At 39.9% G+C, this 13,269-nt stretch overlaps 1 protein-coding gene across 2 annotated transcripts in view; it reads left to right on the plus strand.

Moving 5' to 3' along the window:
- Positions 1 to 9,524, plus strand: part of PGBD1 (piggyBac transposable element derived 1) — a 28,898-nt gene extending 19,374 nt beyond the window's left edge. For both annotated transcript variants that reach the window (XM_010332697.3, XM_010332698.3), the window contains exons 5-7: positions 2,639 to 2,768; positions 3,702 to 3,798; positions 6,552 to 9,524. In XM_010332697.3, the coding sequence (XP_010330999.1) occupies positions 2,639 to 2,768; positions 3,702 to 3,798; positions 6,552 to 8,109 (1,785 nt within the window). In that variant the 3' untranslated portion in view covers positions 8,110 to 9,524. The remainder of the gene's footprint in view (positions 1 to 2,638; positions 2,769 to 3,701; positions 3,799 to 6,551) is intronic.
- The last annotated feature ends 3,745 nt before the right edge of the window (positions 9,525 to 13,269 follow it).

A 13,269-nucleotide genomic window follows, 5' to 3' on the forward strand; every position in this document is an offset into this window, starting at 1 on the left:
TGCCTGGCTTCAAAACTTCAAAGGACAGTCTGACTCTTGTTAGGAGCTTATGCAGTTACTTTAAAGTTGAAGCAAGTGCTCATTTATCATCCTGAAAATCCTAGGGTCCATAGAATTATGCTAACTCTACTCTGCCTATGCTCTAGAAATGGAAGAACAAAGCCTGGATGATAGCACATCTGTTTACAGTGTGGTTTACTGAATATTTTAAGCCTACTGTTGAGATGTAGTACTCAAAAAAAAAAAAAATAAAAGATTTCTTTGAAAATATTACTGCTTATTCACAGAGTACCTAGTCACACGAGAGCTCTGAAGGAGAGGTACAAGGAAATGTTTTCAAGTGTGTTAATACAACACACGTTCTGTAGCCCGTGGATCAGGGAGTAATTTTAAGTCATTATTTGAGAAATACATTTTGTAAGGCTATAGCTGCCATAGGTATTGATTTCTCTGATGGATCTGGGCAAGGTAAATTAAAAACCTTCTCGAAATGATTCATCATTCTAGATGCCATTAAGAACATTTCTGATTCAAGGAAGGAGCTAAAAATAACCAGCATTAATAGGAGTTTGGAAGAAATTGGTTCCAACATTCTGGTTGTCTTTGAGGGGTTTAGTACTTCAGTGGATTAAGTAGCTGCAGATGTGGTGGAAAGGACTAGAATTAGAAGTGGAACCTGAAGATTTGATTGAATTGCTGCAATATCATGATAAAACTTGAACAAATAATTTACTTCTTATGGATGAGCAAACAAAGTGGTTTCCTGAGATGGTATCTACCCCTGGTGAAGCATTGTTGAAATGACAGCAAAGGATTTAGAATGTCACATGAACTTAGTTTATAAAGCAGCAGCAGGGTTTGAGATGATGGACTACAATTTTGAAAGAAGTTCTACCGTGGATAAAATGCTATCAAACAACATCACATGCTACAGAGAAATTTTTTGTTAAAGGAAGAGTCAGTCAAGGTGGCTAACGTTACTGTTGTCTTATTTTAAGAAATTGCCACAGCCACCCAAACCTTCCACAACCACCATACCATTCAGTCAGCAGCCTTCAACATCGTGGAAGACCCTCTACCAACAAAAACATTACCACTCTCTGAAGGCTCAGATGATTATTAGCATTTTTAGCAATAAAGTATTTTCAAATTATGATATATACATTTTTAGACATAATGCTTATGTACACTTAATAGACTACGTGGTATAGCGTAAACATAACTTTCACATGCACTTGAAAGCCAAGAAATGTAAGTGACTTGCTTTATTGTGATATTTGCTTTACTGAGGTGGTCTATAACTGAACCTGTAATATCTCTGAGGTATTCTTGTGTTTAAATGAGGTGGGCTTTGCTTTTTATTATCAAAATAATTATGTGTTTGTAGTTTTGGATAGGGTGATGATGAGTTAAAGAGAAAACGTTTTCTGTTTTGAAACTCCCCCGTCAAAACAGACATTCATTTTGTAAAAGACTCGCACTGTATCCTTTCTCAGGCAACAAGAAAGAGAAAGTAGTTTGGAAAATGAGAGAAAGTCAAGATGTTAATGAAACCATGTGATAGCCCTTTGAGGACAGTGTCAGAAAGGTAGAGAATCTCAAACATTGTCCAAAATAAATTCAGTGTTTGACTTTTCTTTTCTTTTTTTTTTTTTTGAAACGGGAGTTTCGCTCTTGTTACTCAGGCTGGAGTGCAATGGCACGATCTAGGCTCACCGCAACCTCCGCCTCCTGGGTTCAGGCAATTCTCCTGCCTCAGCCTCCTGAGTAGCTGGGATTACAGGCACGTGCCACCATGCCCAGCTAATGTTTTGTATTTTTAGTAGAGACGGGGTTTCGCCATGTTGACCAGGATGGTCTCGATCTCTTGACCTCGTGATCCACCCGCCTCAGCCTCCCAAAGTGCTGGGATTACAGGCTTGAGCCACCGCGCCTGGCCTTAGTGTATGACTTTTCTAGCCTATGTGTAATTACTAGCTTTAAAATGTTTTTAAACAATCTTTTTTCATGAAATTCGGTGAAATTTACATTAGATTCCAAGTCTGTTAAAAAGAGTCCCAAAACTCCCATTATGTATTTGTAATCAGTTTAATTGCATTTGTTGTAACTGCAATATTATATTGAAGTGCTGTTCAACCAAATACATAGAAACTGCCATGAAACAGTGTGTAGAACAGTCCAAGTGTGTCAGCTTTTGTGACAATGTCTTTAATCGATGTAAGCTTCCTTCTCTTTCTTGAATTACTGATTTTTTTTGGTATCATCCTGTAAAAACTCTTCAGGATTCCATGTTTCAGTGCAGTGGATGTATATTGATTGTAGGTTTGGCTCAGCAGGACACTCAAAAGTCCTGCAGGATGTGGAAGAATTCTTTATAGTGTGGGACCATCCCACCTATTGTAAGATGACTAGCATCTCTGGCCTCATCCTCTGAATGGCATTGGCATGAGGTGGTGGTGAGCTTCATTGTTATAACCAGAAGGTTCCCACAAATTTGCAAAATGCCCTGAGGGGCTGAAGCTACTTGTCTACAGTGTGGTATTCAACACTCTTCCCAAGTGGATTCCTTACCACAGTGAAAACAGAGGCTGTTTTTTTTTTTTTTTTTTTTTTTTTTTTTTTTTTTTTGTCTTTTTAGACACTTGTGAAGACTGAGGAAGAAACAGCCCAGGCCCTTGCTGCAGAGAAGTGGCCACATCTGAATCTGGCTCAGAGGAACCTCTGTGGTAACTCAGCTCAGGAGACGGTTAGGAGCCTCAGCCTGATGAGTAAGCCCAGGCCTCTCTCTGTACTCTCATTTTCCCATCACTCACCCGGCTTGGCCCTTGGGACCCCGCATTTCCTACAGACCCCCACCCTTCCTTTCCCTTCTACTGGCCTCTGCTTCCAGACTTCTAGCTCTTACCATTTTGCATCCTTCCCAATCACATTTTCTTCTGTTGCTAATCAGCTTACTGATTCTTGTGGTTATCTTCTCTGATCATCCCTCCCAGTTCCCTGATTCCATCAGTCCTCTGAAAAAGGATCAAAAGGCTCCTTTTTCTTCCCTATCAAGGATTCCATATAACTTGTCATTTCAGATATCCCTTCGTATTTGGAAGCCCCATGAACACCTCTGCCTGATCTTGTCTTTACCTCACAGGAAGTCCTCTTCACTGTCTAAGAACACTGCTGTTCATGTTTAATTTAAATTATTTATTTATTTATTTATTTATTTAGTTTTAGTTTTTTTTAGAGATAGGGGTCTCACTCTGTTGCCCATACTGGAGCATAGTATCACTATGATAGTTCACGGCAGCCTCAAACTCCTGGGCTCAAGCAATCCTCCCACCTCAGCCCCTAAACAGCTGGGACTATACCCAGCTAATTTTTCTGTAGACAGAGTCTCGCTGTGTTGCCCAGGCTGGTCTTGAACTCCTGGCCTGAAGAAGTCCTGCCGCAGCCTCCCAAAACACCCAGCCTAATTTTCTTGAAATGTGCTCTGCCCTGTTGGGCCTCTTTCTTAACATTTTCCCATACCATGCTACATTTTGCAAAATTGCTGAAACTGTGCACCCTTGAAACATCAGTATGTTTTTTTGTTTTGTTTAATTTGGAACATCTGTTCCCTACCCTGGAAGTTTTGTTTTTTTTTTGTTTTTTTTTTTTCCTTCAAAATTCAGAGAACAGATGAGATTTAAATCATTAATGTTATATTTTAGCTGAAGAAATTGTAACTAAAGATAGATTGTTTAATGCAAAGCAAGAAACTTCTGAAGAAATAGAACAAGGTGGAGAGGCCTCAGCAATGCCCAGCAGGTGAGTGTCCATGGTCCTCAGTGGATCAAATGCTGCAGATATAAAAAATTGGAATGGAATCAAAGAAACCACTTAGTCAAAAGCCTGCTTCCCTCTAATAAGATAGAAAGACTGCCACTCTCACTTCTGTGATCATAGGAGGTCCATGCCAAGAAAGTGACTTATTCAAAATTTTCAGCATGTAAAAAATTGACATGCAGTGGCCTCCAAGAAGCCTATCCTGATCCAGTCTGTCCTGCTTGATTCTCTTCCCTGTGCTCCCTTACATTTTTTTCGAGCCATAGAGAAGCCAGAAGGCAGATAATTTAACAAGAGTGAAGGCTACAGGTGAAGCTGCCATGGCAGTTAAGGAAGAAATGTCAGAGCAGAAGACGACAAGCAGGGTACAGGTTGAGCATTCCAAATCTGAAACGTTCCAAAATCTGAGCTGTTTTGAGTACCAGCATGATGCTCAAAGGAAATGCTCACGGGGGCATTTTGGATTTTAGATCTTTGATTTACGGATGCTCAACTGGTATAATGCAAATATTCCAACATCTGAAAAAAATCCAAAATTCAAAAATCTGCTGGCCCCAAGGATTTCAGATAAGGGAAAATTAACCTGTATTTTCAACCACTGTTAAGAGACCTGAACAGGTCAAATCATCCATGTCTTCACCAATGTCTAGGTACAGGTCAAAAGGAAAGCTAGCTGATGAAGTAGAATTGAATGACAGTGGTGGTGCTTTATAGTGCTGGTTGTGGGAATTAATGAACTTGTAACAGATACTCATTTGCAAAGCAGGAAACTTCTGAGGAAATTGAAAAAGGTGGAGAAGGATCAGGAATGGCCAACATTCTGAGGCTTCTCAGGAATGGAGAAAGACAGGGAGCAAATCACAAGCAGAGGGTTGGCTTCTGATGAAGCCATTTGGTCCTCAGAGACTTGAGAAAAGAGGAGAAAGGAAGCAAGGTGGGATACTTGGCTAAAGAGCAGAGAAGGGGGTGGGAATTTTCCTTATTGACATTCGTTCATCTTAGAGAAACTGGGAGCTAAATCTCAGCTAAAATAGAAATGTCTTAAAGCTTAAGAAGAGAAATGAAATTTTGCATTAAGATTAGTGAAGACTGAGCCAAGCTCCACTAAAGGAAGAGAAATAACTTCCAGTAACTTAGAGCAGAGTTACACAACTGAAGAATAGGAATCTGCTATTGTGCCTGTGAGGTACACTTAGTATCAGGCAACTATCAGGTAATTCACAGTGCCTATGAGAATAAAGATACTCATATGACAAAAAGTCTGAAGGTAGGCTATTTCATGTTTGGTGCAATAGGTTAACCATGATATCAAAGATCTAGCCCCTGCCCTCTCTCTAGTCCCCCTCTCTGAAGTCCTCCTCTCTCACCTCCACCCTACTTCCTTGGCTCACTCTTTTTTCCCGTTTCTCACTCCCATTTCCTTCCCTCACAATATTGGACTTAATGCAATATAGCTCTCTTAGAGTTTACGTATCAACAGTAGAAAGACTCGTGATCAAGGAATGTCACTGAAGTTATGGATATCAGGGAACTTTAAGAGGGATGTGTTGAATACATTCAGACATTGAAGACACCCTGGATGATAAATGTGTTAAGTAAAGAAATGTATGTAGTATAAATTATGTTAAAATATACCCTTCGTGCTTGTTAAATGTCTTTGAAAACTTGACTAGTTTACCAACAGAACACTAATAAATTAAATGCACATATCTAAAAATTAAAAAGTTTGTGTAAAATAATACTTTTCATCTTTGTAACTTTAGCTTACTTCCTTGTAAGCCTCAAAAATCATTCCAAGTGCAAGGAATTTAGTTTCATTTGTTTTTCCCGGGGTAGTATGTCCATCAGATGAATGTAGAACTAGCAGGCGCTAAGTCCTTTTACATTCAGAAATTCTGTGAGAGGTGTGAGGAGACATAATAAATAACCTTTTTTTCTTGTTCAAGTTCAGAACCAATTGACAGGGATACAGGAGTAAAATAGATGGTTCTGGAAACCTTAGTTTCTTAGTGACTGACGTTAGACTGGCTAAAAACAACTCAAAGGCAGAGCTAAATAGGCTTGTACTGGCAGAGGAGGAGTGTAGGAGATGTCTCTCTGCTTAGGTCTTCTCAGTGCAACTTGGGGCAACAAGGGGCATAGAATGTCTGCATCCTGTTCCTAAAGAGAACAGAGGGAGGGGCGTACCAAGGATACCCAGTTCTTTCTCCCAGGTTCAACAGTTAGTTCTGTCATGAAGAGTGAGTGAGAGGTGGAGAGAGGCTAGAAATGTTCAATCTAGCCTGAGTCCTTCCCATAGAAACAAGAGAAATAAGTAAGTACCCCCCCACACACACACCCTAAGCCCCAAAAGATGAAAGCTTCAGCAGATTTATCATGTGTGAGAGAATATGAGTGAGGACTTTTTTTTTTGAGACGGAGTTTCGCTCTTGTTACCCAGGCTGCAGTGCAATGGCGCGATCTCGGCTGACCGCAACCTCTGCCTCCCGGGTTCGGGCAATTCTCCTGCCTCAGCCTCCTGAGTAGCTGGGATTACAGGCAAGTGCCACCATGCCCAGCTAATTTTTTGTATTTTTAGCAGAGACAGGGTTTCACCATGTTGACCAGGATGGTCTCGATCTCTTGACCTCGTGATCCACCCGCCTCAGCCTCCCAAAGTGCTGGGATTACAGGCTTGAGCCACCGCGCCCGGCTGACTGAGGATTTTAATAACATGTTCTTTTTTTCTTTCTCAGAGCGTGTGCACTCCAGATTCCTTATAGTACTCCTATCCCTACTGAAAGGACAGTTGCACATTTGAACACTGTGAAGAGCCATCACTCAGGTGACTTGTGGGCCCGGATGCACATCTCATCCTTGGAATATGCTGCAGGAGACATTACTCGAAAAGGGAGAAAAAAAGACAAAACTCGAGTGAGTGAACTGCTCCAAGGCCTTGCATTCTCTGGTGACTCAGATGTGGAAAAAGATAATGAGCCTGAGACCCAGCCTGCTCAAAAGAAGTTAAAGGTGTCATGTTTCCCAGAAAACAGTTGGACCAAAAGAGACATTAAACCCAACTTTCCAAGCTGGTCAGCACTGGATTCTGGACTTTTGAATCTCAAGAGTGAAAAGTTGAACCCAGTAGAACTTTTTGAATTATTTTTTGATGATGAAACATTCAACTTAATTGTCAAGGAAACCAATAATTATGCTTCTCAGAAAAATGTCAGCTTGGAAGTCACAGTTCAAGAAATGAGGTGTGTGTTTGGTGTCCTGCTTTTGAGTGGATTTATGAGGCGTCCTAGAAGGGGAATGTATTGGGAAATCTCTGACACCGATCAGAACCTGGTTAGAGATGCAATCAGAAGGGACAGATTTGAATTGATTTTCTCAAACCTGCACTTTGCAGATAATGGCCACCTAGATCAAAAAGATAAGTTTACAAAGTTGAGGCCTCTCATAAAACAAATGAATAAAAATTTCCTCTTGTATGCTCCCCTAGAAGAATACTATTGCTTTGATAAGTCAATGTGTGAATGCTTTGATAGTGACCAATTCCTGAATGGAAAGCCTATTAGAATTGGCTATAAAATTTGGTGTGGTACAACCGCACAGGGTTATCTGGTGTGGTTTGAGCCCTATCAAGAAGAATCAACTATGAAGGTAGACGAGGATCCTGACCTTGGGTTAGGTGGAAATCTAGTGATGAACTTCGCTGATGTTCTTTTAGAGAGAGGTCAGTATCCCTATCACCTGTGTTTTGATAGCTTCTTTACAAGTGTGAAATTGTTGTCAGCCCTGAAAAAGAAGGGGGTGAGAGCAACTGGAACAATTCTTGAGAACAGGACTGAAAAATGTCCCCTTATGAATGTAGAACATATGAAAAAAATGAAGAGAGGGTATTTCGATTTCCAAGTAGAAGAAAACAGTGAGATAATTTTGTGTCGTTGGTATGGGGATGACATTATCAGTCTGTGCTCCAATGCTGTGGGCATAGAACCAGTCAATGAGATAAGTTGTGATGCTGATGATGAAGAAATCCCTCAGATAAGTCAACCATCCATAGTAAAAGTGTATGATGAATGCAAGGAAGGTGTAGCTAAAATGGATCAAATTATTTCGAAATATAGGGTGAGGATAAGAAGCAAGAAATGGTACTCAGTTTTGGTGAGCTACATGATCGATGCAGCCATGAACAATGCATGGCACCTGCACAGAGCCTGTAACCCAGGTGCTTCTCTAGACCCATTGGACTTTTGGAGATTTGTTGCACATTTCTACTTGGAACACAATGCCGATCTGTCAGATTAGGGCATGTAAAATGGACACAGTGCAGGCATTAATAAGACAGAAAAATAATAACTGTACATGCTGTTGTATCCTCCCAAAGCAAATCTGATATATGTAATGAAGTTAAGTAATTAATACTTTTAAAAATCAGATATTTATATAGAGTTTCAAAGACTTGTAACAAATAATGTTAAAAATTATCTGTGAAAATGTTGAACTATAGTACCTTTCTCTGTCATATTTTGTATCAGACACAGGAAATAATTTATTTGTTCAATTGACAATTTTGTGCATTTAAAGAATGAAATCCTATGTCTTAAAAAATTCTCTGGAGAATGCCATTTTAAAAATGTAAGCAATGTCACAGTAACTGTAGAATGGTGCTGACTCCATAGTTCCCAACTAGAGACACAGCCTATAAAGTAAGAATGATCTAAACAAAACATAGGTGGTAAGAGACTAAAAACCTTAGCATTGGTTTAAAACTGGATCGGATTGTGTGTAGGTGAGAAGGGTCAGGCATGGATATTGAAGGAGAGTGCTATAAAGGAAAAACCAGAGGTAAAGCAGTGCCTTTGAATATTCAAATGATAGGTGTAGCCTATGGTTACTGTGTGAATTGGCAGCAGAAGCAGAAGAGTAAAGAAAACTGAGGAAACATGAAACAAATCAAAATAACAAGTCACCATGAGAGTGAAGGAAAAGAAAAGAGTAAAGCAACATAAAACCCATGTTGAAATCACCTGAGGAGATGTCTGGGTTTAAGGTGGTCAGTGAACTGATGGAACAGAATCAGTGAACTCAAGGAGAAAAACACCTGGAAAAGTGAACGATATGGACTGTGATTCCTTAGTGTTGAAGTCTACACTTCAGCACAATCCACTATTCGTGGATTAGTCTGTTGGGTAGAGAAGACAGGTTCCAGCTCATTTCTGTGGGTTATAGCCACAACAGCTCTTTACCTTTCTTTGATATCCTAAAATTTACAGTCCCTTTCTTGGCTGGAAGGCACGTGGTCAGGTTTGAATTCTTTGAAGGCATGTTTATTATGTGGATGACTGGTGAAAGTGTAAGCTATGCATAATATAGTCACAGATTCACCTATTCTGTATCAGATGTTCAAAGAAAATAGATGTTTATTAGTTCTTGTAATTGATGTGATATTCTTTGTGAAATACAGCACCAGGATGGGTTGGTTTTTACTTTTAAATGATGGAGTGTCTGGTGTCTGCCCACAAAAGGATATTAATAGAATGCACGTTTTAGTTAAATGATAAGTGAGTGATGCAGATAGTAATTGCTGATATAGGCGGGAAATAATTACATAATAACTTAATACACTTTCATGTCTGCCCTGATGTTTAGAGCCGACCCCACTTAGCAGTTATCAAAGGCTGCATTTAATAAGTCCCATTTTCTAAATCTGCCTTTCTCTTCTCCAGGGTTCCATAATTATGCAAATAATATCACTGACCACCCAGGTATCAAAGAAGACACCTAAATGACCCTCGCCTACCACCCACCTCTAATATCTCTTGAATCTGTTCCCACTGTTCTACCTCTTTGCCATCATTCAGACCACAGTTCTGTGATGTTGCCTGACTGCCCACCAGAGCCTTCCTTGACCCTCCCCCTCCCCAAGCCAGTCTCCAAACAATAACTGTGAAAGTTCTGAAGAGCAACTTTGAGTATCAGCTCTGCAGAAGGTAGAAACAGTATGTTATGAAAAAGCCTAAACAGTGGACTGTATGTGGTCTTGGCCTCAGAAAGTCTTTGAATTTCAGCCATGTAACCTTGGGCAGATGAACTCTCTGAGCCTAACCCACACTCCCCATGGCGTTCAAGATACCACTCTACAGTTGAGAAGTAAATGTGGAGCCCAGGGGAAGTGACACCCTAAGACTGGAGCAGAATTGGCCTATGCTGTACACACTAGCACCTGACCAGGAAGTGAAGTAAGCTGAAAGGAACCTGGTTCCCTGAAGACTGGAATAGTCTTGAAAATTGCCTGCCGCTGAGATTTGCATGTGAGGGCAACAAACTTCTATCTTGGTGAATTCATTGTTACTGGGGGTGGGAGTATTGTTATTCCTAGCTGAACATAATTATGGTAAATAATCACTGATTCATATCAGGTCTCCTAGGTTAGATGAAGTTGGATACAGGAGAAAAACTTTGGATGACTCTTAATTCACACCTACATACAAATTGAACAAAAACTTGTAGCATTTACTCCATATGACTGTTCTAAGAGTTTTATAAATATTAAGCTATTAATATGTATTAAAGTATTAATGAGAATATTAATATCAATACATAATATTCTCATGTATTGATATTAACACAATATTAATACGTGAGAGTATTAAGAATATTCAAGATGGACTGGGCGCGGTGGCTCAAGCCTGTAATCCCAGCACTTTGGGAGGCCGAGGCGGGTGGATCACGAGGTCAAGAGATCGAGACCATCCTGGTCAACATGGTGAAACCCCGTCTCTACTAAAAATACAAAAAATTAGCTGGGCATGGTGGCTCGTGCCTGTAATCCCAGCTACTCAGGAGGCTGAGGCAGGAGAATTGCCTGAACCCAGGAGGCGGAGGTTGCGGTGAGCCGAGATCGTGCCATTGCACTCCAGCCTGGGTAACAAGAGCGAAACCCCATCTCAAAAAAAAAAAAAAGAATATTCAAGATTAATATTCTCGTGTATTAATAAATAATTCTTATGTATTGATAATACATGAGAAAATACATTAAGTAGCATTTTTAAAGTCATGTAGCTAGTAAATGGTGTAATCCTTGCAGCCAGTATTGAGCTAATTTGTTTCATGGTTTTTCCTTTGAGTTTTTATTCTTTTTGTACCTCTCTCTATAAAACCCAAAAAAGGTCACACTGCAGGAGAGGTCAACACCTTTGTCATTGTGAAGGGCTTAGGAAAAGACAAAGGTTCCTGGAGATCTGTACGAAGAGAGTGACTGTCTACCCTACCACACTATTGCACTGAACATCTATGGTACTTCTGTGCACACCATGTTCATGGTGCTCATTAAATACTGCCGCCTTACATGGTAGTTATTTTTATTCAGCGTGTATCCTTTACTAGACAACCAAACTTACAGGGAATCTCTTTTGCAACCCTCCTTGCAACCAAAACAGGACCTGAAATTTGCTATATTACTCAGGATACTTAGAATACCCTGCAGCTTGATGGGAAAATTTAGCTATCCAAATACATAGCTTTATCTTCAAAGTGTACTATAGAACAGTGGAATATGAGAGTAACCTTGGAAAAAAATACAGAATAATTTGGAGTGAGAGATAATGAAGACAGATGGTGACTTTAAACATTATTAGGTAAATGTATACATTAGGAGAGGCCCCAACATCCTTTACTGATCTGGCTGGCTTCAAGGAACTGTTTCCAACTGAGTCAGAGGACAGTGACTTTTTAAGGCAGGACAATTCTTCAAGGCAGGATAAACACCATGATTAAGTTATCCTGTAGTCTTCACATTGAGGTATCTAATTAGGGATTGTCTGATTATTAATAACTAGATAACAAATAAACATCAGTCTGACTTGCATTTGTGCCTAAACATTCTGACTTAACCCCTAGGCTTAGACTGAACTTTTTCCTTATTTTACACTACAAAATTAATTCTTTTTAAACTTTATTTATTTCAATCAGTTTTTGGAGAAAAGGTGGTGTTTGGTTACATGAATAAGTTCTTTGGTGGTCATTTCCGCGATTTTGGTGCACTCGTCACCTGAGCAGTGAACACTGTACCCAGTGTGTAGTCTTTTGTACCTCAGCCCTGCTCCCATCTTTTCTCCCAAGTCCCCCAAGTCCATTGTATCATTCTTATGCCCTTGCATCCTCATAGCTTAGCTCCCACTTACAAGTGAGAACACAAGTTTGGTTTTCCATTCCTGAAATACTTCACTTAGGATAATGGTCTCCAATTCCATCCACGTTGCTGTGAATGCCATTATTTTGTTCATTTTTAATGGCTGAGTAGTATTTTGTGGTGCAGGTATACCACAATTTCCTTATCTACTTGTTGATTGATGGGAATATGGGCTGGTTTCATATTTTTGCAATTATGAATTATACTGCTATAGACATATGCGTGTAAACATCTTTTTCATATAATGATTTATTTTCTTCTGGGTACATATCCAGTATTGGGATTGCTGGATCAAATGGTAGTTCTACTTTTAGTTCTTAAAGGAATCTCCACACTGTTTTCCATAGTGGTTGTACCAGTTTACATTCCAACCAGCAGTGTAAAGGTGTTCCCTTTTCAACAGCATCCAAGCCATCATCTGTTATTGTGTTGTTTTGGCTAGCTATTTATTTATTTATTTATTTTGAGACGGAGTTTCGCTCTTGTTACCCAGGCTGGAGTGCAATGGCGCAATCCTGGCTCATCGCAACCTCTACCCTCTGGGTTCAGGCAATTCTCCTGCCTCAGCCTCCTGAGTAGCTGGGATTACAGGCATGTGCCACCATGCCCAGCTACTTTTTTGTATTTTTAGTAGAGACGGGGTTTCACCATGTTGACCAGGATGGTCTTGATCTCTCAACCTCGTGATCCACCCGCCTGGGCCTCCCAAAGTGCTGGGATTACAGGCTTGAGCCACCGCGCCCGGCCCTGTTATGGCTATTCTTGCAGGAGTAAGTTCTCAGATTGTGGTTTTGATTTGCATTTCCCTAATAATGAGTAATGTTGAGCTTTTTTATGTGTTTGTTGGCCATTTGTATATCTTTTGAGAATTGTCTATTATCCACTTTTTGACGGTATGTTTTTTCTTGTAGATTCTGGATATTACTCCTTTGTCAGATGTAGAGTTGGTAAAGATCTTCTCTCACACTTTGGGTTGTCTGTTTACTCTGCTGATTGTTTCTTTTGCTGTGCCAGAAGCTTTTTGTTTTAAATCCCATCTATTTATCTTTTGTTTTTGTTGCATTTGCTTTGGAATTCTTGGTCATGAATTCTTTGCCTAAGCCAATGTCTGGAAGCTTTTTTTTTTTTTTTTTAAATGTTATCTTCTAGAGCTTTTATGATTTCAGATCTTAAGTTTAAGCCCTTGATCCATCTTGAATTGATTTTTGTATAAGGTTAGAGATGAGGATCCAGTTTCGTTCTACTACATGTGGCTTGCCAATTATCCCAGCACT

This window comes from Saimiri boliviensis, chromosome 4 (genome assembly GCF_048565385.1).
Source record: "Saimiri boliviensis isolate mSaiBol1 chromosome 4, mSaiBol1.pri, whole genome shotgun sequence".
Classification (NCBI taxonomy): Eukaryota; Metazoa; Chordata; class Mammalia; order Primates; family Cebidae; genus Saimiri; species Saimiri boliviensis.